The 26,827-nt window shown below is 49.2% G+C and overlaps 1 protein-coding gene across 2 annotated transcripts in view; it reads right to left on the reverse strand.

Annotated features, from left to right (window-relative positions):
* The window catches only part of lrch4 (leucine-rich repeats and calponin homology (CH) domain containing 4), a 72,570-nt gene that overhangs the window by 33,809 nt on the left and 11,934 nt on the right, over positions 1-26,827 (reverse strand). For both annotated transcript variants that reach the window (XM_063048709.1, XM_063048708.1), the window contains exons 2-5: positions 6,502-6,646; positions 3,908-4,034; positions 3,052-3,157; positions 1,804-1,940 (exon numbers count right to left, since the gene is read on the reverse strand). In XM_063048709.1, coding sequence (XP_062904779.1) covers positions 1,804-1,940; positions 3,052-3,157; positions 3,908-4,034; positions 6,502-6,646 — 515 coding nt within the window. The remainder of the gene's footprint in view (positions 1-1,803; positions 1,941-3,051; positions 3,158-3,907; positions 4,035-6,501; positions 6,647-26,827) is intronic.

The following is a 26,827-nucleotide window of genomic DNA, read 5'->3' on the forward strand; positions in this document are numbered from 1 at the left end:
CACCGATGCTGTCCAAGGGAAGGGCATTAGGGCCCGTACAGCTTGGGACTGGTGTCGTCGCAGAGCAATGTGTGGTTAAGGCCTTGCTCAAGGACCTCGGCTGGGGCTCGAACTCACGACCTTCAGATCGCTAGTCGAACGCCTTAACCACTTGGCCATGTGCCCACACAGGGAAACATGGCAGTGTGGATCCAGAACTGACTTGTTCACAGAAGGCAGAGGGTGGTAGAAGATAGAATGTATTCTGCCGAGGGGTCGGTGACCAGTGGTGTTTCACAGGGATCACTCTGTTCTGGGACAACTGCTCTTTGTAAGTTGTATAAATGACAGATGAAGTGGAAGGGGGAGGGATAAGTTTGCAGCTGATACAAGTGTTGGAATTGTGGATAGTGTGGACGATTGACATAGATTTAAAAAGGATATAGACATGATGCAGAACTGGGCAGAGATGGAGTTAATTCTGGGAAAGTGTGAAGTGATTCACTTTAGAGCAACGGTTCACAACCTTTTTTTAATCCATGGACCAAAATCATAATGCAAGAAGTCCGTAGACCCCAGGGTGGGAACCTCCTGCTTTACAACGTGGCAGAATACACCTTAATGGCAAGATTCTTAGTGTGGAAGAATAGATGGATCTCAGGGTCCTTCAAAATTGCTACAGGTTGCGAGGTTGGCCAAGGTGTATGGAGTTTTGTCCTTCATAGTCAAGGGACTGAGCTCTGGAGCGGTGAGCTAATGCTCCATCTCCATAAAACCCTGCTAGACCACACGGAGAATCACATGCAGTTCTGTTCATGTCACTGCAGGAAGGATGTGAAGCTTTACAGAGGGTGCAGGGGAGATGTACCAGGATGCTGCCTGGATTAGACAGCATGTCCTATGAGGAAAGGATGAGTGACTAGAGGCATAGGGTGGACAGGCTGAGACTTCCCGGGTGCTGATGGTCAATAACAGAGGACATCTGTTTAAGGTGAATTTTGGAGAGATGCTAGATGAAGGTTTTTTTTTTTTGGTTTTGTTTTACACAGGCTGGTGAGGGCATAGAACGCTCTCCCAAAGACGGTGGTAGAACCTGATACAAGAGAGAGACTCTGAAACAGACACATGAATTTAAGAACCACGGCTAAGGTTATGGGCTGTGTAGGAGGGAAGGGTTATACTGTTGTGGACTGGGTGTATACAGGTCAGCAGAACATTGTACTGCATTCTTCAGTATAAAGAGCACAGCTTCCAAAACTCACTCCAGGGGTGAGACAGAGCACAGCTCCCACCACATCATCCCTCCACACTCTCCCGGGGAGAGATAGAATACAGCTCCTACCACACTGTCCCATCACTCTCCCAGGGTCAGACACAGCGTGAAGCTCCCTCCACACTCCCATCACACACTCCTGGGGTCAGACACAGAGTGAAGCCCTCCACACCGTCCCATCACACACTCCCGGGGTCAGACACAGAGTGAAGCTCCCTCCACACCGTCCCATCACACACTCCCGGGGTCAGACACAGAGTGAATCTCTCTCCACACCGTCCCGTCACACACTCCCGGGGTCAGACACAGAGTGAAACTCCCTCTACACCGTCCCATCACACACTCCCGGGGTCAGACACAGAGTGAAACTCCCTCCACACCGTCCCATCACACACTCCCGGGGTCAGACACAGAGTGAATCTCTCTCCACACTGTCCCATCACACACACCCAGAGTCAGACACAGAGTGAAGCTCCCTCTAAACCATCCATCTCACAGTCCCAGGGTCAGACACCGGTGACAGATATCACATGAAGCCCAGCAGTGTTTACCTGTGCAGGTGGGGACTGTAACGGATTGTTGTCTAGTAAGATAGTCTGCAGGTGCCGAAGGTGTCGGTAACACACAGGAATGTGTGTGACCTTGTTACAGGAGAAATCAAGTCGAACAAGGGGCAGCTCTGCAATTTCTGTATGGAGAGAGAGAGAGAGAGAAAAAGAGAGGGGGGAGACATCAGATCCAGCCTATCCCACTGGGATTCCTAACAGTATGAGTGAAATCCACATCGATGGATTGTGGGTGGGAAACTGGTGCCCACTGGGTGAACTCTCCCCACCCTAAGGGCATTTGGATAGGAGGCATAGGAGAGCCATGTTCCAGGTACATGTGGATGAGCTAGGCAGAAAGAAAGTTTGGCACGGACTAGCTGGGCCAAAGATCCTGTAGCAGTTTGTCACAAGATGGCCCGCTTTCCTGCCAACCTGGTCAATGCATGGACTCTAGACCAGAGACAGATCTGATGTCCCTGGACCTCTGTCTGGATGACAGGACCGAGAACTTCACCCTCCATGTCCTGGAAAACGACTCCAAAGCCAATATGCCCATAGAGTTGGGGGCACAGAAGCTGAGATTTGGTGTCTCTCTGTCTATGCTTTTGTGTTCTGGTCCTCTTGACAGCTATATAGACAGGAAAGGAATGGAGGGCTAAGGGCTGAGTGCAGGTCGGTGGGACTAGGTGAGAGTAAGAGTTCGGCACGGACTAGAAGGGCCGAGATGGCCTGTTTCCATGCTGTAATTGTTATATGGTTATGTCTGTGTGTGATCCACACGCACCACACCATGCAGGCACTGACTGGGTGCAGCCTCACACCATCCCAGAGAGACCCTGGGACAACTCTCTGGTGCCAGAGGCATGAGTTATGGGTTCATATCTGTCGGTAAACACCATGGGGAGGGGAGAACCTCCTCAGGCATTCCTCATCAGGGCTGTCCAGATGTCCAGTCCCCAGGAACACCGCTGTGGGGTGGACCTCACTGGGGATTATCACCCGTGACTCGGCTGACCTGCCTCTCCCGTCACTGTAGGGAGTGGGATCTAGCTGTATAATGGAGCAGAGCCACTGTGGCATCTCTGCAGTGGGCACGATGGGAGGTTCTGGGACGGGCTGTGCTGGGGGAGGGGGTGCCTGCTGCTCCCACACCTCCAAAGGCAATGCGGTGCTGTGAAGGAAGCAATGTACATGGATGTGAGGGGTTGATGGGGGGGAAGGGCGTGGAGCACGGCTGGCATGGTGACTCACCCTCTGGCAGTCGGTCCAGCTGGTTCCTTCTTACGTTCAGGTCCCGCAGTGACTCCAGGTTTCCGATCTCCGGAGGGAGCCTCTGGATCTCGTTACAGCTCACGTCCTGGGGCCGGTGGTGGGGGTGGGGGGGAAGAGAGTAAAGTCTATTACACCGACAAAGACCACCCAGAACAACCCCCCTCCCCCTTCACTCAGGGGATGTGATCTGGAGAATGGATGAGGTGGTGAGCCCAGGGGTGGGGGTCACAACAAACAACCTCTCACCCAACCCCAGTACGACCAGGAAACTGATGGCAGACTTCAGGGAGGGAAAGTTGAAGCACCACACACCGATCCTCATCGTGGGACCAGAAGTGGAAAGCTTCAAGCTCCTGCCTGTCGACATCTCTGACGATGGGCTAAGCATATTGGTGCAACCGTGAAGACACGGCAGTGGGTGTATTTCGTCAGGAGTTGGAGGAGATTTGGTCTGGCTAGTAAGTTTCTGCAGCTGTACCATGGAGAGCATTTGGTCTTGCTGCATCATTGCACAGGATTGGAAAAAGCTGCAGAGGGATGAAAAGTCAGCCAGTTCCATCATGAGCTCGCCTGCAACCCCCACCCCCAGTATCAAGGACAACTTCAAAAAGGTATTGCCTCAAGGAGGTGCATCCATCACTGAGGACCCTCATAACCCCAGGACATGCCACCCGGAGAGGGGGCAAACTAGCCGGAAGGTACAGTCAATGTTTTAGGAACAGCTTCTTCCCCTCTGCCATCACATCACCATTTGCTCTCTGTTTGACCAAGGCTGGGGACACAACGCAAGGATGGCAGCACCTCCCCCAGGGGACCACAGACAAGGTGAACTTACCAGCTCCCTGAGCTGCCGGAAGCAGCCAATGTCGGTGGGCAGCGAGGAGAGTTTGTTGTTGCTGGCGATGAGCACCTTGAGGGGTAAGCAGCACAGGTACGCAGGCAAGGCACAGAGCTGACAGCGACTGTGGATGGAGCACAGAAGGAATAAACCAGCCGACCCCAATAACACAACTCTGCCCACTCAGCCCCCACCCCCTCACTGCTTGGGGTTTGGAATTGGGAGAATGCCACAATATTCCTACCACACTCACAAATCAAAGGGCAAGAATCAGGAACACTGGCTGATTCCCTCTAACCCCGGGGTCACTGGGCAGTGATGGGGAACAGGAACCCTGGTTGATTCCCTCTCTCTAACCCCAGGGTCACTGGGCAGTGATGGGGAACAGGAACCCTGGTTGATTCCCTCTCTCTAACCCCAGGGTCACTGGGCAGTGATGGGGAACAGGAACCCTGGCCGATTCCCTCTTACCCCCAGGGTCACTGGGCAATGATGAGGATCAGGAACCCTGGCCGATTCCCTCTAACCCCAGGATCACTGGGCAGTGATGGGAAGCAGGAAATCTGGCTGATTCCCTCTCTCTAACCCCAGGATCACTGGGCAGTGATGGGGATCAGGAACCCTGGCCGATTCCCTCTTACCCCCAGGGTCACTGGGCAATGATGAGGATCAGGAACCCTGGCCGATTCCCTCTAACCCCAGGATCACTGGGCAGTGATGGGAAGCAGGAAATCTGGCTGATTCCTTCTCTCTAACCCCAGGATCACTGGGCAGTGATGGGGATCAGGAACCCTGGCCGATTCCCTCTAACCCCAGGATCACTGGGCAGTGATGGGAAGCAGGAAATCTGGCTGATTCCCTCTCTCTAACCCCAGGATCACTGGGCAGTGATGGGGATCAGGAACCCTGGCCGATTCTCTCTAACTCCAGGGTCACTGGGCAGTGATGGGAAGCAGGAAATCTGGCTGATTCCCTCTCTCTAACCCCAGGATCACTGGGCAGTGATGGGGATCAGGAACCCTGGCCGATTCTCTCTAACTCCAGGGTCACTGGGCAGTGATGGGAAGCAGGAAATCTGGCTGATTCCCTCTCTCTAACCCCAGGGTCACTGGGCAGTGATGGGAAGCAGGAAATCTGGCTGATTCCCTCTCTCTAACTCCAGGGTCACTGGGCAGTGATGGGAAGCAGGAAATCTGGCTGATTCCCTCTCTCTAACCCCAGGATCACTGGGCAGTGATGGGGATCAGGAACCCTGGCCGATTCTCTCTAACCCCAGGGTCACTGGGCAGTGATGGGAAGCAGGAAATCTGGCTGATTCCCTCTCTCTAACTCCAGGGTCACTGGGCAGTGATGGGGAACAGGAACTCTGGAACCCCCCTCCAATGCAGGAATCGTTGTGCAGGGAAGTGTGGGGGAGGGTGGGACAGGCGGTGATTGTTGAGGTACAACACAACACTCAGCTTTGTCACCAGCAGCTGACAGCCCTGGGGAGGGTGATGAGGGATTTAGCAGCTCGACAGGGCGTAGCCACCGAGACTGTTTACCAGCATTGCTTTCCTCACAACAGTGGGAGATTTAGCAAAGATTACGAAAGCTTGGGAGAGTGATTATGGGAGATGCATTTCTCTAGCAGAGAGTATAAAGCATGGGGCAGAGGTGTAAAGTATTTCCTCAAAGGATTCTAGGCAAATTGAAAAGGATGTAAAAAATCCAGAGATTTTGTGTTTTATATTCTGATGCTGTTTGTGCGATTGTTTTTTTTCTTGCTTGTGGGGTGGGGGAGGCAGGTGAAGTTGATATTTTCCTTTGGATGGTTTCTTTGTTCCGTGGCTGTCTGTGAGGAAGGCGCATCTCAGGGTTGTATACTGCACACATACTTCCATAGTAAATGTACTCTGAATTCTTTGAACCATCAGACACTAAAGTGCAGTTAGTGTCTTGCACACTTGGTAATATGTGCAAACTTTAATGTATACACTCGTCCACACCATCACAATGTGATCGCCCTGGAGCAGGTGCAGAAGACGTTTGTCAGGTCTGGAAAGCTGCAGCAGGGAGGAATATTTGGGGAGATTGGAGACTTTGGCTACTCGTTTGTAGACAAATCTCACGGTTGTATCTGGCATACATACTGCGATAATAAATGTAACATGGTGTTTGGATTGTTTACTGTGGAGTACAGAGGAAACTGGACTGAGGAGAATAGGACTATGAGGAGCACAGCCGGGGCAACAGGAAGAGCCTTGTTCATCTGGTGTTTGTCCTTCCTCATTTTAAAGACCCCTGCTCAATTCCTGCTGCTCTCTGTTCTGTAAGGAGTTCGTACATTCTGTGACTGTGTGGGTTTCTTGTGGGTGCTCCAGCCTCCTCACGCACACCGATGATGAGTGGATCACCCGGTAACTGGACACAGAGTTATTCCAGGGAGGATGGCGTGGTAGGCAGAAGTCAATGGTAATGGGAATGAGAGGAGTGTAAAGGCCAGTACAGACCCCATGGGCTGAATGGCCTGTTTCCTTGCTGTGGAAGACTCTCTGCTGGGGGGGGGGGCGAAGAGGTGGAGCCGGCACGGGGTAACAGGAGGTGCTTACCTGACATTGAGGTAGGTGAGTGACTGGAGGTTGGTGATGGAGGTAGGGATGGTCCGCACACAGTTGTGGTAGAGATTGAGAATCTCCAGCGATACATACAGGCACACCTCATCCGGGACCTCCGACAGCCTGTTCTTCGATAGGTCTGCAGCAGGGCAGTAAAGGGTCCACTGAGAGTCAGAGGCAACCCGCATCGTCATCCTGAACCCCACCTCTCATTCAGCCTGATGATCAAACACTGTGCAAATTCCCCCATCCATACACTACACACTCCTCCCTCCCGAGAGAAACACTCCTCATAACACCATACACCATAAGACAGAGGAGCAGAATTAGACCCTGGCTGATCCTTTTTACCCCTCAGCCCCACTCCCCAGCATTCTCCCCGTAACCTTTGCTGCCGTGTCCAATTAAGAACCTATCAAGCTCTGCCTTAAATACACCCAATGACCTGGCCTCCACAGCTGCCTGTGGTAGCAAATTCCACAAATTCATCACTCTCTGGCTAAAGAAATTTCTCCACATCTGTTTTAAATGGACACCCTCTATCTTGAAGCTGTGCCCTCTTGCCCTAGACTCCTTCACCATTGGAATCACCCTTTCCACATCTACTCTGTCTAGGCCTTTCAACATTTGAAAAGTTTCAATGAGATCCCTCCCTTATCCTCTAAATTCTAGTAAGTACAGAGCCAGAGCCATCAAACGTTCCTCATATGAGAACCCTTTCATTCCCGTAATCATCCTTGTGAACCTCCTATGGACCCTCTCCAATGCCAGCACATCTTTTCTTAGATAAGGAGCCCAAAACTGTTCACAATACTCAAGGTGAGGCCTCACCAGTGCCTTTTAAAACCTCAGCATCACATCCCTGCTCTTGTATTCCGGATCTCTGGAAATGAATGCTAACATGGCATCTGCCTTCCTCACCGCGACTCTACCTTCCAGTTAACCTTTAGGGTGTTCTGCACAAGGACTCCCAAGTCCCTTTGCATCTCACATTTTTGGATTTTCTCCATTTAGAAAATAGCCTGCACATTTATTTCTACTACCAAAGTGCTTGACCATGTATTTTCCAACATTGTGTTTCATTTGCCATTCTCTTGCCCATTCTCCTAGCCTGTCCTGCATCCTACCTGTTTCCTCAATACAACCTGCCCCTCCAACAATTTTTATATCATCTGCAAACCTAGCAACAAAGCCATCTATTCCGCCATCTGAATCATTGATGGACAGCATAAAAAGCAGTGGCAACACCGACCCCTGCAGAACACCACTGGTCACTGGCAGCCAGCCAGAAAAGGATCCTTTTATTCCCACTCGCTGCCTCCTACCAATTAGCCAATGCTCTAACCATGCCAGTAACTCTCCTACAAAACCATGGGCTCTTAACTTGGTAAGCAGCCCCATGTGTGCCATCTTGTCAAAGGCTTTCTGAAAGTCCAAATATACAAATTCCACTGCATCCCTTTTATCTATCCTATGTATAATCTCCTCAAAGAATTCCAACAGGTTTGTCAGGCAAGATTTTCTTTTAAGGAAACCATGCTGACTCTGTCCTATCTTGTCCTGTGTCACCAAGTACTCCATAACCTCATCCTTAACAATCGACTTCAACATCTTCCCAACCACTGAGGTCAGGTTCACAGGTCTATCATTTCCTTTCTGCTGTTTTCCTCCTTTCTTAAAGAGTGGAGTGAGATTTGCAATTTCCAGTCCTCTGCCACCATGCCAGAGCCCAATGATTTTTGAAAGATCATTACTAATGCCTCCACAATCTCTTTCGCTACCTTTTTCAGAATCCTAGGGTGCGGCTCATCTGGTCCGGATGACTTATGTACCCTTAGGTCCTTCAGCTTTTTGAGCACCTTCTTCCTTGTAATAGTAACTGTACTCACTTCTCTTCCCTTACTCCCTTTAACACCTGGCACACTGCAGGTGTCTTCCACAGCGAAGACTGATGCAAAATACACATTTAGTTCATCTGCCATCTCCTTGGCCCCTGTTATTATTTCTCTGGCTTCATTTCCAGCAGTTCGATATCACTCCTTTCTCTTTTTTTTTTACATACTTGAAAAAGCTTTTACTATCTACTTTGATATTATTCATCTTTTCCCTCCCAATGATTCTTTTAGTTGCTCTCTGTAGGGTTTTATAAGCTTCCCAATCCTCTATTTTCCTGCTAATTTTTGCTTTGCTGTACTCTTTTGCTTTCACATTAGCTTTGACTTCCTTTGTCAGTCACGGTTGTACAATTTTGGCATTTGAGTATTTCTTCATTTTTGGAATACATCTATCCTGCACCTTCCTCACTTTTCTCAGAAATGCACACAATTGCTATTCTATTGTCATCCCTGTCAGCATCTCCTTCCAATTTACTTTGGCCAACTCCTCTCTCATACACTGTAATTTCCCTTACTCCACTGAAATACTGCTACATCAGACTTTACTTTTTCCCTATCAAACTTCAAGTTGAACTCAATCATACTGTGATCACTGCCTCCTAAGGGCTCTTTTACCTTAAGCTCCCTAATCATCTCTGCTTCATTACATAATACCCAATCCAGTATGGCTGATCCCCTAGTAGGCTCAATGACACACTGCCCTAAAGAGCCATCTCATAGGCATTCAACAAACTGTCTCTGGAGATCCATTACTAACCTGATTTTCCCCAATTGACTCGCATGTTGAAATCTCCCATGACTATCACAACATTGCCCTTTTGACATGCCTGTTCTATTTCATAAGACCATAAGATTTAGCCAGAGGGTCCTGGATTTGTGGAATTCGTTGCCACATACAGCTGTGGAGGCCCAATCATTGAGGGTGTTTAAGGAGGAGATTGACAGGTATCTAATTAGTCAGATTATCAAGGGATATGGGGAAAAAGCCGGAAATTGGAACTAGATGGGTGAATAGTTTAGCTCATGGGGGAGCTGCGGAGCAGACTTGATGGGCCGAATGGCCTACTTCTGCTCCTTTGTCTTGTGATCTTGTGAAGATATCAGAGCAGAATTAGGCCATTTGGCCCATCAAGTCTGCTCTGACATTCAATCATGGCTGATCCTTCTTTCCCCTCCTGTTGTAATCTGTGGTTCACATCCCAGCTACTATTAGGAGGTCTGTATATAACTGCCATCAGGGTCCTTTTATCCTTGCAGTTTCTGAACTCAACCCATAAGGATTCAACATCTTCCGATCCCATGTCACATCTTTCTACTGATTTGATGCCATTCTTTACCAGCAGAGCCACACCACCCTTTATACCTACTTTCCTATCCCTCTGATACAATGTGTAACCTTCCACTCCCAACTACAACCAGCCTTCAGCCGTGATTCAGTGATGGCCACAATACTATATCTGACGATCTGTAATAGTGCAACAAGATCATCCACCTTATTTCTTACACTCCGATACAGCACTTGGTGTAGTGCATTTGCTGCCCTTTTTGATTCTGCATCCCTAATGCACTGATACTCACCCTGCTGGCTGCAATTAAATCCTATCATCTGCCTGTCCTTCCTGACAGTCTGACTGCACGCGATCTTTGCTTTTTTTAACCATCCATCCTATCCTGAGTCCCTTCACTCCGGCTCCCACCCTGCTGCCAAATTAGTTTAAACCCTCCCCAATAGCTCTAACCCATGAGAATATTGGTCCCCCTCGGGTTCAGGTGCAACCCGTCACTTTTGTACAGGTCATCCTTCCCCCAGAAGGGATCCCAATGATCCAAGAACCTGAAGCCCTGCCCCCTGCACCAGCTTCTCAGCCACACATTTATCTGCCAAATCACCCTGTTTCTACCCTCACTGGCATGTGGCACAGGCAGCAATCCAGAAATTACTACCCTGGAGGTCCTGCTTCTCAGCTTCCTACCTAGTTCTCTAAATTCTCTTTCCAGGACCTCATTGCTTTTCCTTCCCATGTCATTGGTACCAATATGAACCACGACATCTGGCTGCTCCCCCTCCCTCTCCAAAATGTTGTGGACAGGATCCGAGACGTCCCCGACCCTGGAACCTGGGAGGCAACATACCATCCGGGTGTCCCGTTCATGCCCACAGAATCTCCTGTCTGTTCCCCTCACTATTGAGTCCCCTCTTCTCCCTCTTTCCCTTCTGCACCACGGACCCACGCTCAGTGCCAGTAACCCAGTCACCGTGGCATTCCCCTGGGAGGTCATCCCCCACAAAAGTATCCAAAATAGTATATTTGTTTTTTCAGGGCAATGGCCACAGGGGTGCTCTGCACTAACTGCCTCTTCACATTTCCATTTCTCCTGACAGTCACCAGCTATTCATCTCCTTCAGGGTGACTATTTCCCTGTAACTCTGACCCTCGCTCTCCCGTACAAGCCGAAGGTCATTCAGCTGCTGTTCCAGATCCCTAACATGAACTTCGAGGAGCTGCAGCTGGATGCACTACACACAGCCACTGTTCACTGCTCCTCCTCGTGGAACCACCTCCTCCCCTCCACGTTCAGCTAAAACATACCCCACCCCCACAGACCATCCAATCATCCCTTCCCTGCTCAACAAAACATTGATGCTATCCATATCCACCACCCTCCCCTTCACACAACCCCCTCCCTGTCCAACCTCACCCTCCCCACACAGCCACTGTGCACACCCCAAACACTGTACACCCGCCTTCCAAACCAACTCACTACAGCTTGGCCCAACTGCCAAATGCATCCCTCCGCCCCCCAACTAACCACCACGTACATCCTCTCCCTGTCCAGCCACTTCCTCCCATCCAACCACTACACACACACACTCTTCCCAGCCATCAAATATCACCCCTCCTCAGGCTCAGGGGAGGACAGCAGTAACACTGGGGGTGAGGGGGGTGTCGGCAGTGACACAGGGCGATGGGTAGGCTGGACTGACAGCAGCGACACGGAGGGGGTGAGGGTGGGCGTCAGTGAGGTGGGCGTTGGGTAGGGCAGCAGCGACATGGGGGGGCGGCGGGCAGTGGAATTGAGATAAAGGGCAGAGGCGGGGACTGGACGGTGAGGACTATCAGGACTTGAACGTTATTGTCACATGTACGGAGATACAGTGAAAAGCTTGTCCTGCACACTGTTCGTACAGATCAGATCATTGCACAGTGCACTGAGGTAGAACAAGGGAAAACAATAACAAATGCTGAATCAAGTGTTACCGTTACAGAGAAAGTGCAGCGCTGGTAAACAATAAGCTGCAAAATGTGGGGCACATTCGGCCCTAATATGAGGGGAATGTCACAGGATTTTGACATGAGCTGCAGAAACTTGTGTGTCAGTCAACTTCACGGGTGCTAGCCTCCCCAGCATCCAGGACATCTTCAAGGAGCGGTGCCTTAAAAAGGCACGTCCATCGTTAAAAACCCTCATCACCCAGGACATGCCCTCTTCTCATTATTACCATCAGGAAGGAGGCACACACTCAACAATTCAGGAACAGCTTCTTCACCTCTGCCATTAGATTTCTTACCCTGGTGAGTGAGTGAACGAGTGAGTATATACACACATCTGCCCCCGACCCCCCCCCCAGCAAATGCCCCTCCACCTGTGCACACACATAGTAATAAAACCTGCTGGTTACTATGAGACAGGGGCAGCCCTTGAACATGGTGGTATGTGCTTCAGGCTCTTGCACGTTCTGCCTGATCGGGCGGCGGGGGGAGGGATGTCCAGGGTGGGTGAAGGTCTTTGATTAAGCCAGCTGCTTTACTGAGGCAGTGAGGTGTAGACAGAGCCTGTGGAGGCTGGTTTCCACTGACACGTGCTGGGCAGTGAGACTGTGAGAAGAGCCTTGGCCGGGGCGGGAGGGAACCACAGCTTCTGTCACGAGAAGTGCAACCACGGGACGGAGGGGACGGACAGGAAATGTGCTGTCCTGTGAGACTCTGGCAGCTCCCACGGGCCAGAGATTCACAAGGCCACACCAGAGATCCTCGCTCCAGGGGCGCTATGCAAGGAAAAGAATAAGAGGGGGGAGGAGTGGGAGATCAGAACGTCAGAGATTGGGGGAAGGATGCCATTTGGCTCCTCGGGCCTGCTGCAGGATCACAGCCATCCTCGCACCCTCCAAGTCCACACAGTCACGATAGATCCAGTCACCTGTTAATCTTTTTGGAAAGAACAGGGATCCTGTCTCCACAACCTCTGCTCCAGGTGAGACCATTTCTCCTCTTTAGAACTAAACGGACAACCCCTTATCCTGAGAGTGATCCTGGATCCTAGACCCTAGACCACTTCAGGACCACCCTTCCCTGTACCAGCATGTCTAGCCCTGGAGGAGAGATTCACTCTGTGTCTGACCCCAGGAGTGTGTGATGGGACAGTGTGGAGAGAGCTTCACTCTGTGTCTGACCCCAGGAGTGTGTGATGGGATGATGTGGAGGAGAGCTTCACTCTGTGTCTGACCCTGGGAGTGCGTGATGGGACAGTGTGGAGAGAGATTCACTCTGTCTGACACTGGGAGCATGTGATGGGACAGTGTGGAGGGAGCTTCACTCTGCGTCTGACCCCGGGAGTGTGTGATGAGACAGTGTGGAGAGAGATTCACTCTGTGTCTGACCCCAGGAGTGTGTGATGGGACAGTATAGAGGGAATTTCACTGTGTCTGACCCCAGGAGTGTGTGATGGGACAGTGTGGAGAGAGATTCACTCTGTGTCTGACCCCAGGAGTGTGTGATGGGATGATGTGGAGGGAGATCCACTGTGTCTGACCCCGGGAGTGTGTGATAGGAATGTGTGGAGGGAGATTCACTCTGTGTCTGACCCCGGGAGTGTGTGATGGGAACAAGTAGAGCAGGGGTTCCCAGCCTTGGGTCTATAAACTTTCCAGTTCATGTAGGGAACCATAGTTTAAAAAAGGTTAGGAAAAGAGAGCTTCAAGACCATTATGGCAAAACTTGCAACAGCGCTTTCCAAAGGCAGAATTGATCTCAGTGTTGGAACTGGAGTCTTTGCTGTTTTAGAGCAGTTTCCCTCTTTGTGACGCCTTCTACCTACTTCCCAGAGAAGGACACGCACCCCTGAACAAAGCCTTCGCTCCCACTGCCGTGATCAAAGGTTACTCAGTGGATGTTGGCAGTTGTCCCAAATATCAAGGTCAGGGTGTAGGTCAGGGGTTATACAACTCCTTGCTGTTGGATAAATATGTACATTCCTCAAAGGGTGCTCTCGGTGCTCTTTCTCCCCCGCGCTCGGCACTGGCACAGAAGCTGCCTTTGTGTATGGATAGTCAGTAGATACAATAATCCCTTGAGGCTGAACCGGCCCAGAGCCAGGCTCCATCCCCGCTCAGTCTCTGCAACCAGTCCAGCCTCTTCCCCAGAGCAGCCCTCCCCCCCCACCCCCAATGCCCACACAGTGAAGAAAAGCTCTGATCATAGGAATACAGCAGTCAATTTATGCACAATTAGCTCCGAGAAACACCAAAGGTTCACCCCGACCCATATGATACTGTGGCCCACCACCACGGGAACTGACCACCGTGACAGAGGCCAAGATGCAACAACAACAGAGCCTGGAAGACCCACACTCAATGGTTTAGGAACAGCTTTTTCCCTTCTACCATCAGATTTTTTTAAACAGTCCCTGGTCTTGTTTTGAACAATCTCCAGTGGAATCCAGCCCTTTAAGACCAATACATTTTAGCCCAATTACGCAGATGCCCCAATTGGCCAAAGTTTCATGGAAATGGTATAATGAGACAAAGTACCATTTAATTGAGGAAAAAATTGTGTATTTAAATGAAATACAGAACAAATTAGAACACTACCAATGCTACCAGAATACTACAAAACTGCATTAATTCCTGATCGTTATAACAAAGAACATAGTAATGTTGTGCTGACCATGTAACCTACTCTAGAGACTGCCCAGTTATGCTGGCGTTCTTTTGATTGACTGTAAATGAACAAAATCAATGCAGACACCTCTCATGCAGCTACTGGACTGCCTTCATACAATGCTTTAGCCAATTACATCCTTCAGATCCTCATTCTTATTGAAACATTCAAGATGATCGGAATCAGATTTAACATCACCAGCAGATGTTGTGAAATTTGTGGTTATGCAGTACAACGTGATAGATAATAATAAAAACCGAGTTAAAGTAAATCTTTAACTTCCTAAGGATAGTTAGTGCAGAAAGAAAAAATAAAGGTCATGAGGTAGTGAACGTGGGTTCAACATCCATTTTGAAATCTGAAGGCAGAGGGAAGAAGCTGTTCCTGAATCGCTGAGTGTGCTTTCAGGCTCCTGTACCTCACCCCAGACGGTTGATGATACTTTCAGATTGTTCACAGTTCCTAACTTGAAGTATTGAACTTGTTCCATTTTCACTCCCGGCCTTTTCTGGCATTTCCAAGCTTGAATGTTTAAACCACAGTGAGCAAAACAGCTCTGAATTGTCTGCTTATTACTCGCCAATGATCAGTGACAAAAATCACTGCTTTTTGAATACAATCATGTAAGTGACACTATTTAAAAACTGCTCACTCCAAGCACAATGTAGTGTCTCAGTCACATGACGTGCACGCAACTGACACGAGTTAGAAACTGTTTGGCATCAGTCTCCTGTCCCAATAGTGTCCTCAATAAATGAAGGGAACCCTAGCGATTCTGTTTTCTTTAATAGTTGTCTCAAATAAACGGCTGCCCTGAATTACCGATGGCCCAATTAACATAAATACACTATTTATTTTATGGCACACACACAAAATGCTGGAGGAACTCAGCAGATCAGGCAGGAGCTATGGAGGGGAATATGTAGTCGACATTTCTCATTGAGATCCATTAGGATTTGTGTGCTGATGAAGGATCTCGGCCCAAAATGTCAACTGTTCATTTCCCTCCACGAATGCTGCCTGACCTGCAGAATTCCTCCAGTATTTTGTATTTGCTCTGGATTTCCAGTATCTGCAGAATCTCATGTCATTTATTCTTTTAACTGTAACTTAAAGCAATTTTATGTATTACACTGTACTGCTGCCACTAGACAATGAATTTCATGACACGACATAGTCAGTAACAACAAATCTGACTCTGATTTTGATGCAATTCCCTCCTCCCTGCAAGTGGTTGGAGCTGAATCGACTTCACCCCAGACAGACAGATACGGCACATGGGGAGCCAGGCAATGTATCACCGGGTGCAGTCCCTGCACCCCAAGGTGCAGCCACACCTACATCTCAGCTCCAGGGAGCCCCCTAGACACCACAAGGTCAACTCTATGTCAGGAGATCCCCTCCCCCACCCTGGGACTTTAGCAAATTTCTGTGGATTACTGGGGCATTCTGACTGGTTACATCACCATCTAGTACGGAGAGGGGCCACCGCAAAGGCTCAGAACAAGCTGACAGGGTTGCAAGCGTAGCCTTGCTCCATCAAAGGCACCAGCCTCCCCAGCAATGGGCACATCTTCAAAAGGTGATGTCTCAAGGAGGTGCTCGAGGACCCTCACCATCCAGGACACATCCTTTTCTCATTGTCACCATCAGGAGGCAGTACAGGGTCCCGAACACACACACTCAGTGCGGAGGGCAAGGAGCCAATAATCAATGAACCAATGGGCACTACCGCACAGCTTATTTTTTTAAAAAACACATTTCTCATTATAACTACTGCTACGACACAAATTCTGAGGCACGTATCAGTGATAATAAACCGAATCCTGATCCATGTGGCAGTCCCGAGGAGACTGTTGATTCTAGGGATTGGTGGGGGGGCGGTCTGTACCTGCCCCCTCGCTCACAGGCAGTCAGCAGAGGACAAATTCTGTAACTCCAGGCCCCCGTCACACTTCAGAAATACTCGGCAGCTGCTAGTGCATCTGTCTGTAGCCGAGCAGCGGAGGGCGTGAATTCCACAGGGCAGCAATTCAACCCCACCCCTCCTCCTGGTTCCGACCCCCGCTGGGAGAAGGGGCACAGAGAAGGCAGTCTAAAACTGTTGGGCACAGGGGAAAGGAGAGCGGCTTCAGGAAGATCTGTGAGGCAACCTTTCCCCACACTGACGGTACAGGAAGGTGCTGCCAGAGCAGGCATGATTCATCAACGTGTGGACAAGTATGTACAGGGTGCTTGGGGCCAACACGAGAAAATGGAACGAGCTTAGGAGTGCACTTTGGTCAGCATGAAGTTGCTGGGCCAAACTGCCTGTCTCCATGGACAGTGACATAACAGGACAGGGCAGAGTTAATGGTCGGACCCTGAACAGTGCAGAACGATCTTGGGGTCCTGGTCCACAGCTCCCTGAGAGTGGCTGGGCAGGTAGACAGTGTGAAAGGCAGCCTGTGGTGTGCTCACTTTTACGAGGCAGGGCAGACCCTTCAGCCCAACCAGTCCATGCTAACCACACTCAGCCAATCCTAATTTCCTGTGTTTGGCCCATATCCCTCCAAACCCGTGTACTTCTCAAATGACACCACTATTCCTGTCTCAACCACTTCCTCTGGCAGCTTGTTCTATACACTCCCCACCCTCTGAGTGAAAAAGTTGCCCCTCAGGTCACTTTTAAATAGAAAAACATAGAAACACTGAAAACTTACAGCACAATACAGGCCCTTCAGCCCACAATGCTGTGCCAAACATGTCCTTACTTTTGAAATTACCTAGGCTTTACCCATAGCCCTCTATTTTTCTAAGCTCCATGTACCTATCCAGGAGTCTCTTAAAAGACCCTATCATATCCACCTCCACCACCGTTGCCGGCAGCCCATTCCACGCACTCACCACTCTCGGCATAAAAAAAACTTAGCCCTGACATCTCCTCTGTACCTACTTCCAAGCACCTTAAAACGGTACCCTCTCGTGCTACCCATTTCAGCCCTGGGAAAAAGCCTCTGACTATCCACATGATCAATGCCCCTCATCATCTTATACACATCTGTCAAGTCACCTCTCATCTTCTGTCACTTCAAGGAGAAAAGGCCGAGTTCACTCAACCTGTTTTTATAAGGCATGCTCCCCAGTCCAGGCAACATCCTTATAAATCTCCTCTGCACCCTTTCTATGGTTTCCACATCCTTCCTGTAGCGAGGTGACCAGAACTGAGCACAGTACTCCAAGTGGGGTCTGGTCAGGGTCCTATAATGTTACCCCCACTCACTGTAAATCTATATACCCTAAATTTCCCCTACTCTGGGAAAACCCACCTTACTGTTCATGTCTCTCTTTACATTTAAAACACTTGTTGTACTGATTATCCTCAGCTCCAGGAATAAAGACTCAGTCTGCCCAACTTCTCCCTGTAACACAGGTCCTTAAGTCTCAGCAACATCCTAAATCTTCTCTTCACTCCTTCTAGTTTAACCACATCCTTCCTATAACAGGGTGACCAAAATAAATAAATCACTATGTATCGCTATAAATAAACTGGCATGTTTCATTTAATAAAATAACTGAATGAACCAATACTCAGCACTCCAAGTACAACCTCACCAACGACTTATACAACTACAACTCCTACACTCAGTGCCCTGACTGATGAAGACCAGTGTGCTAAACACCTTTTTCACCACCCTGTCTACCGTGGCACCACTTTCAATGAACTATGTGTTCGTCCTCCTCGTCCCTCTGTTCCATTACACTCCCTCGTGCTCTACCATTCATAGTACAAGTCCTACACTCGTTTGACTTTCCAAAGTGCATCACCTCACTCATTGGTATTGAAATCCATTTGCAACTCCTTGGCACACTTCCCTAACTGATCAATGCCCCCGTGATCTACAATAACCCTCCTCACTCTCGACAACACCTCCTAATTCTGTGTCACCACCAACTTAGTGATCAATGTAGAAAGAGAGCAGCCTGTTGCACAGAATATGCCCAGAAAGCGGCAGACTACACAGAATGATCAGCTGTTTAGTTTAGTTGGTCCCCACAATAAGAATGAAGTCCCAAAGGCAGCAGCAATGTAACTGATCCATTCAACTGGTTTGGAGCTGAAGGTCGAGAGGGAAATCAAGGGAACTCCCTCATTAATGAAGACCAGGTGATCTTAGGAATAGATGCTGAAAAGCTCCGAGTTATTGGACGACGTTGAGCAGGATGGGAGACAGGGTCAGCTGGCTTTGAGACAGAGACATAGATCATTACAGGCCTTTGACCAATAGTGCCACCCTATTATTCTGCCTGCTCCCCACTGGAAGATCCTTCCACACTCTTACCGCCCTCTGATTGAAGTTCCACATCATGTTCCCTTAAACAGTTCACCTTTCACCCTTAACCGATGACCTCTAGTTCAAGTCTCACCCAACCTGAGGGGAAAAAGTCTTCTTGCATCCACCCTATCTATACCCCTCAATTTTAATAATCTGTCAAATCTCCTATCCTCCAAGGTATAAAGTCTTAAACCTATTCAAACTTTACGTATTCCTCTGGACCACAAGTCCTAGCAACATCCTTGTACATTTCCTCTGTACGCTTTCAATCTTATTGATGTCTTTGCTGTATCAATGCACGTTTTGAACAGAAGAGAGTGGGAATGTCACCACCCACCCTGATAGACTCGGGTGCACTGAAGACTACAGTCACCATCATGGACGCGAGATCAATCTTCTGGAGGGTGAACCCGAAGAGACCATCAGGCCCGGGTATTGTCTCTGGCCACATCTTTCAACCTTGTGCAGACCAGCTGGCGGAGGTATTTGCAGACATTTTTAACCTCTCCCTGCTTCAGGCTGTGGCTTCGTCTTGCTTTAAGACGATCACCATCATCCCAGTACCCAAGAAAAACAAGATACTGTAACGACTACCACACAAGGGGTCTGCTGGTCACGGCACACAGCTTCCCAGACAACCTCGATCCGCGGTAATTCGCGTAACGCTGAAACATGTCTACAGTGAATAGGAACTCCCTGGCTCTTCAATCATTCCTGATGCAGCTGGACAGTACAGACACCCATGTCAGACTATGGTCTGACTGCACCTCTGCCTTCTCTACTATTCTTTCCAAGCAAACTCATCACCAAACTCCAGACCCTCGGTAACTGCATCCTTGATTTCCTGATCAACAGAATGCAACCAGCCAGGATGGGCAGCAACACCTTGGCCACGATTATTCTAAACACTGCTGCTCCACAAGGTTGAGCCCTTGTTCCTGTACTCTCCTCCCTGTACACTCACACGTGTGGCCAGGTTCTTCTCCAAGTTACAAGTTTCATGTATCGGCGGTTACGTTGTAGATCACATACATATACACACATACACTAAATAAATTAAATTAGAGCAAATATACAGTGTGAGGAAGTGTTCACGGGTTCAATGTCCATTCAGAAATTGGATGGCAGAGGGGAAGAACTGAGTGTGCGCCTTCAGGCTTCTGTACCTCCTTCCTGACTGTAGCAATGAGAAGAGGGCATGTCTTGGGTGATGGGAGTCCTTAATGATGGTCGCCGCTTTCCTGAGGAACTGATCCTTGAAGATGTCCAGGATACTACAGAGGCTAGTACCCATGATGGAGCTGACCAAGTTTACAACTCTGTCGTTTACTTTGATCCTGTGCAGTGCCACCCCCACACCAGTGACGAAGCCAGTCAGAATGCTCTTCACAAGTATTTGAGAGTGCTTTTGGTGACCAATCTCCTGAAACTCCTAATGAAATGTAACTGCTGTCTTGCCTTCTTTACAGCTGCATTGATATGTTGGGTTAGCATACGAGTGTAATTAGCTCGGCACAACATTGTGGGCTGAATGGCCTGTTTCCCATTTTATGGAAAGCCAGGCAGGGCTGGTCACATGAACAAACACGGCACCTGGGTCCCAAAAAGGTGCCGTCTGCGGGGCGTGCTCCCCCTCTGCAGTGAGTGCTGTGTTTGAGTTGTCCTGGGATTGGCCATCATTCCAGTAAATTCCAGGATCCAGAAAGGATATTCCCATTTACACCGAGCAGCAATTTATTTCCTCAACTATCTGGCATCACAGTTGGATTGCTTCCTGAATCATCTCCTGCTATTGTTCAGTGGGTCCAGCGGGCAGGAACAACGTGTGGGAACCTTTCAACCCTCCCTCCTTCAACAATTAACACTGTCTGCAACTGGCCAACAATCCAGTGATTGAGGTAATAGCAACACACCATATTTCCCTCATGTTTCTGCTTTAGGCTCAATAAACACATCCTGTTTCCCAGCTTTGCTGCCTCCATGCATACACCAGTACCTATCCCCACCCCTTGTTACCAGCATCCATCCTAATCCTGGGCCCTGGTCACCTACCCAACCCCCAAAGCAAGTACACCTGCACCCCGCCCCCCCCCCATTTCACCAGCATCTAGCCCAACCCTGACCTCGCCCTCTCTCCACTCTGACCTTCTCAAGCCCCTGGATCAAGTACAGCCCCCCTGTATGCAAGGATCCATCCCCACCATGAGCCCTGGGTACCACTCCTCTCTCTGGCCTTCCCCAGCCCTGACCAGCTACTGCTTTTAAAACTGGACTTGTTTACACACGGACCATGAGACAAAGCAGAGTTAGACCATTTGGTCCATCAAGTCTGCTCCATCATGGCTGATTTATTTTCCCTGAACTCCATTCTCCTGCTTTCTCCTATAACTTCTAATCCTTACTAATCAAGAACCTATCAACTTCCACTTTAAAGATAACCAAAGACTTGGCCTCTACAACCATTTGTGACAACAAGCTCCACAGATTCACCACCCTCTGGCTTAAGAAATTCCTCCACATCTCTGTTCTAAAGGGATATTCTTGTATTCTGAGGCTGTGCCCTCTGGTCCCAGACTCTCCCACTATTAGAAACATCCTCTCCACATCTATTGTCTAGGCCTTTAAATATTTCAGACACCACACACACGGCGAGCAGGCGTTCACTCCTCCCCTCAAACCTTCTCTGATTTCACTCCAGCCTCAACTCCGCCTACCTTCCCCCTTCTGCCTTGAGCACATTCCAACCCCACACCCGCCTCCTGTGGAAACTTTCAACCCCTCTATTACTGAAGATCTCTCGAAGATGTGCCTTGAGCACAATTCAAGTCTCTGCTCCAACCCCAGTGGGTGAAAATCAGCCCTCAGGAGTGAAGTAATGTCTTCATCTCTGCCATTGTTCCAGAGGACTCCCTCTCCCCCACCCACCCAGTTAACACCCCTCAGCATTTCTTTGTCCTAGTCCCTCCCTCTCATCATTTGAAGCTCAGCAGGTAGAAGCCTACCCTGTCCAAGTCTTCTTCAGCCAGCCTCCTATTCCATTATCGCCCAGTGCTGACATCTCAGAACCACAAGACTGCGGAGATTTGGCACGACTCAAAAACTTTAACAAACATCTATAGATGTGGTGCGTAAACTGTATAGACTGGCTACATTACGGTCTGGTATGGAAATACCAATGCCTTTGAATGGAAAATCCTACAAAAGGCAGTGGATTCGGCCCAGTGCATCACAGATAAAGCTACAAAGCACATCTACATGAAACACTGTCGTAGGAAAGCAGCATCCATCATCGGGGACCCCCACCACCCAGGACATGCTCTCTTCTCGCTGCTGCCATCAGGTAGAAGGTACAAGAGCCTCAGGACTCACACCACCAGGTTCAAGAACGGTTGCTACCCCTCAACCATCAGGCTCTTAAACAAAAGCCCAGTGAGTGATAACTACACTCATCCATCGAAATGTTCCTACAACCAATGATCTCATTTTAAGGACTCTTATTATTTCATGTTCTCTTCTTAATCTTCCTCCCAGAGAAAGGAACTCAAAAACAAAAGGGCGCAGGCCTAAGGCTGATTTATACCTGTGCATCAAATGTATGCCGTAGGTACGGCATAGCCGCGTACCCTACGCTGTACTCTACGCTGAACCCTACGCTGTAGCCCAATGTGCACCTCTCCCAAAATGTAACTACGCGTCGCGGACCGCAACAACTGCGATTAGTCCGCTTGGGAGCATCGCTTTTCCTCTTACGCTGCAATAGCTTCCCATTGGGCGACTGTAGGGCAGGGAAGGAACTCTGGCTGCAATGCTTTCCAAAAAGCTTTGCAGACCTCTGAAATTATGGAGGACGCTGTGCTTGATGCCAGTTTGTAGCTAGCTGCTACAGTCTGTTGACTTCCACCTGAAGCTAAAATTCAAATGGTGATTGCCAGTCTCTGGGTATACTGTGCATACACTGATGCAATATTAATGGTTGGAGACGACGAACCAAATCGTCAAATCTACCTGCAGACATCCCAAAATATTTGAAATGCATTTCCTCGTCCATGTCTCTCAGTGGCCGGACAAACACAGAAAATTCACCCTCCTTCAGTTTCAGTCGCCATTGTTTGAAGTTTGAGTCTCTTTGTGTTGAGTTTCAACATGAAGGAACTCAACACAGTGGCACAGAAACCTCACCGCCAACTAGTGCTTTGGTGGTGAATTGCAGAGAGACGCAGACACACCAACGCACAAGTATAAATGCTCACAACGGCATAGCCCACTTGCGTAGGCCACGGCGCAAGCTAGTACACACAAGTATAAATCAGTCTTAAAGGTGAGGGGAGAGATAGAAGAGAGACCTAGGGGACAGTGTGTGGCAGATAGTGTAATGCTTTACAGTGCCAGCGACACTGGTTCAATTCCTGTCACTCTCTGTAAGGAGTTTATCCATTCTCCCTGGGACTGCGTGGTACTCTGTTTTCCTCCCACATTCCAAAGAATGGGCTAGGGTTAGAAAAATAGACAGATAGATGCTTTATTGACCCCCAAGGAAATTACAGTGTCACTGAGGTATCACAACTGCACAGATATACAAATATCAGAAGTAAGAGAGAATAACAAATGTTACCACAAACAGTCTAGCAGGAGGGGTCATCACTTCAGGTTGACTCATTATAGAGCCTGATGGCCGAGGGCAAGAATGAGCAGCACAGTTGACTTAGTCTGTTACTCAAAGTGCTCCTCTGTTCAGCCAAGGTGGCAGGCAGGGGGTGAGAAACATTGCCCAGAATTGCCAGGATTTTCCTAGGAGTCCTTTGTTCCACCACAGACTCCAGTGTGACCAGTTTGACTCCTATAACAGAGAAAGCCTTTCTATCAGTTTATTGAGCCTGTTGGCATTGCAAGTGTTGATGTCATTGCCCCAGCACACCACTGCATAGAAGATTGAACTGGTCACAACAGACTGGTAGAACGTGTGAAGGAGAGGCCTGCATACTCCAAAGAACCTCAGTCTCCTCAGGAAGTAGAGGTGACTCTGACCCTTCTTGTACACAGCCTCTGTTTTGGTGCTCTACTCAAGTCTGTCATCCAACTGTACCCTCAGGTACTTGTAGGTCCTCACCACATCCACTTTCTCACCATCAATAGTAACAGGGAACAGTGCAGGCTTGGTCTTCCTAAAATCCATCACCATCTCCTTCATCTCACAGATGTTGAGCTGCAGCTGATTCAGCTTGCACCATTTGACAATGTCCTCCACCAGGGCCCTGTATTCATCCTCCCGTCCTCCCTTTATACACCCAACTACTGCTGAGTCACCAGAGAATTTCTGCGGATGACATGACTCAGTGTTGTATCTGAAGTTTACCCAATGTGGCCTGTACCAGATAGTGCCCTTCTCCAGCCTGTACCCCACCCGCTTCCCTCAGCAGGGTCAATGCATGGAATAACACCGAGCCCAGGCTGAGAGTCTTCCCAACTGAGGCTGCAAACCATGACACCACTCAGGCCGGAGCGTGGGAGACATGGCCCTGGAGGACCTTACCTACCTCACTCGTGGAATCCTGGCTAGTGCTACACAGCAAGATCCCAGGCGTGGCAGTGCTGATAATGGCTCCCGCAGGAAACAGAAGCCAGTCATTAGGCTCTTCAAACCTGATCCCCCATTAGTCACAGACTCCACACTGACCTGTCCTCTCGACGCCACTCACATCCAGAAACCCACCGACTACCCTCGCCAGTCTGAGGGAAAACATTTTTGTCCTTCGCTACTGCTACACCCTCCCACCCAGAATCAGAGCCATATTTAATATAGGTTGTGAAGTTTGTTGTTACACAGCAGCAGTGCCTTGCAATATATAATTTAAAAAACTAAATTACAGTAAACATTAAGTAGTGCAAAAAGAGAAAAATAGTGAGGTGGTGTTCATGAGTTCAATGTCCATTCGGAAATCTGATGGCAGAGGGGAAGAAGCTGTTCCTGAATCACTGAGTGTGTGCCTTCAGGCTCCTGTACCTCCTTCCTGATGGTAGCAATGAGAAGAGGGCATGTCCTGGGTGATGGAGGCTCTTAATTATGGATGCTGTCTCTTCAGGGCATCACCCCTTGAAGACGTCCTGGATGCCCAGGGACCCAGGGGAAAAACATCCTGTCTGTTTTGAGGAGATTTCCTCTCATTTGTCTGGAGAATTCACAGGAACAGGAACAGGCCCTTCAGCCCATTATGTTGTGCCAAATTAATTAACTAGCAATCAAATGCTGAACACAATCTGCCACACCCCTCTATTCCCTGCACATTCACCTGCCTAAGAGCTGGTTCCTGGTCACTTGCCATATCTGCCTCTACCACCACCCCTGGCAGCAGAGTCTAGCACCCTCTACTCTCAGTGCAACAATAAAAAACTTGCCCTGTACATTTCCTTTGAACTTGGCCCCTCTCTGGGGCAAGTTTAAATACATGCATTTCTCTGGTTTTAAGGCATTTCAACCCTAGGAAAAAGATACCGACTGACAACTCTACCCGTGCCCCTCACAACAGACTGCCATCACATCTTTCCAGTCTCTGCTGCTCTAGAGAAAACAAACCACCTTGTTCAATCTCTCTTCTTCTAATCCAGGCAGCGTCCTGGTAGACCTCTTGCTCACCTTCTCCACACCCTTCCTGTAATGGGGTGGACAGAATTTAATTCAATCGTTGAACTGAACTAAACTGAACATTCCCAGACTGTTTCAATAATGTTGTGCTTTGATGTTTTGTATTGTGTTTTTCGTCTGACTTTTTGCTGTTTGTGCAATTTGTTTCTTTTTGGTGTTCTCTTTTAATGGATTCCATGGCACAGCTTTGTTTGGGTCCTGACTCTGGAATCCAGTTCCTCAACTAATAAAGGCAGACATTCTGTTTGCCTTCTTTACCATCCCATCACCCTCTGCAGTCACTTTCAGGGAGTGATGAACTCTTTGCACAAGATCTCTTGACACATCAACACTGTTAAGGGTCTCTCCCTCCAATACTGCAGTCAACATTCAGTGCACTTCCTCCATGTCAAGGACATCCTCAGGATAGAAGATCAGAACTGGCCACAATCCTCCCAATAAGAGCCCATGCCATGACAGAGAGACAGTGGGGCAGTGATACTTGCCCTTCCTATAAAGCGAGGAATTCTGGGAATGTGGGCATCTCAGATGGAGGGAAGGCAGGGGGAGGCCTAGCTTCCAGCTGTATCCATAGCAACGGACTACCAAAGGCCGCAATCCTTTGTGGCTGCCTTCTACACAAAGCTAATATTTACCTCAGTAAATTAATCCTGCCACTTTATTTCTGAGAAACAGCAGTGGTTACCATGGTAGGTTACAAGCCTTCGCTCGCTTTGATGGTAGAAGCCTGCCAGCCAGTTGGGATTAGACTCCCTGCCTTTCACAGGCCGGCTTAGGTTCCAGACAGGGCGTAGTGACAAGAGAGAAGGAGCCACAGGGGTGGGGGATGTCCATGGTAACAAGACACCAGTACAGAACTGACTGACGGCAGTCAGTGGGGTGTGGGTGCGGGGAGCAAGGGACTGTGCTTGGTATGTCAGGGTGGGAGAGGCAGTAGGGATTTAGCTCCCTGTGATTCTGGCTGGGTGGGGCAGAGAGACACTCACCACAAAACTGGTCATTTCCACTCTGACGGCACCATTATTTTTGTCCTGGTGGCCATCACAGAGAAAGAGGGCTTGATGGAACTCAGCATGTTTCACGTACACGCATGGAGAAATGTGCAGAGTCTACACTGGACCTCCACCCCTACACACACACACAAACGGTCTACACTGGACACCCCCCCCACACACACACACACACACACACACGGTCTACACTGGACACCCACCCCTTATACACACACACACACACGGTCTACACTGGACTCCCCCCCACACACACACACTGTCTACACTGGACACCCACCCCTTATACACACACACACACACAAACGGTCTACACTGGACACCCCCCCCCCCCCACACACACACAGTCTACACTGGACACCCACCCCTTATACACACACACACACACACACGGTCTACACTGGACTCCCCCCCACACACACATACAGCGTCTACACTGGACCCCCACCCCTATATACACACATACACACACACACAAACGGTCTACACTGGACACCCACCCCTTATATACACACACACA

This window comes from Mobula hypostoma, chromosome 5 (genome assembly GCF_963921235.1).
Source record: "Mobula hypostoma chromosome 5, sMobHyp1.1, whole genome shotgun sequence".
Classification (NCBI taxonomy): Eukaryota; Metazoa; Chordata; class Chondrichthyes; order Myliobatiformes; family Myliobatidae; genus Mobula; species Mobula hypostoma.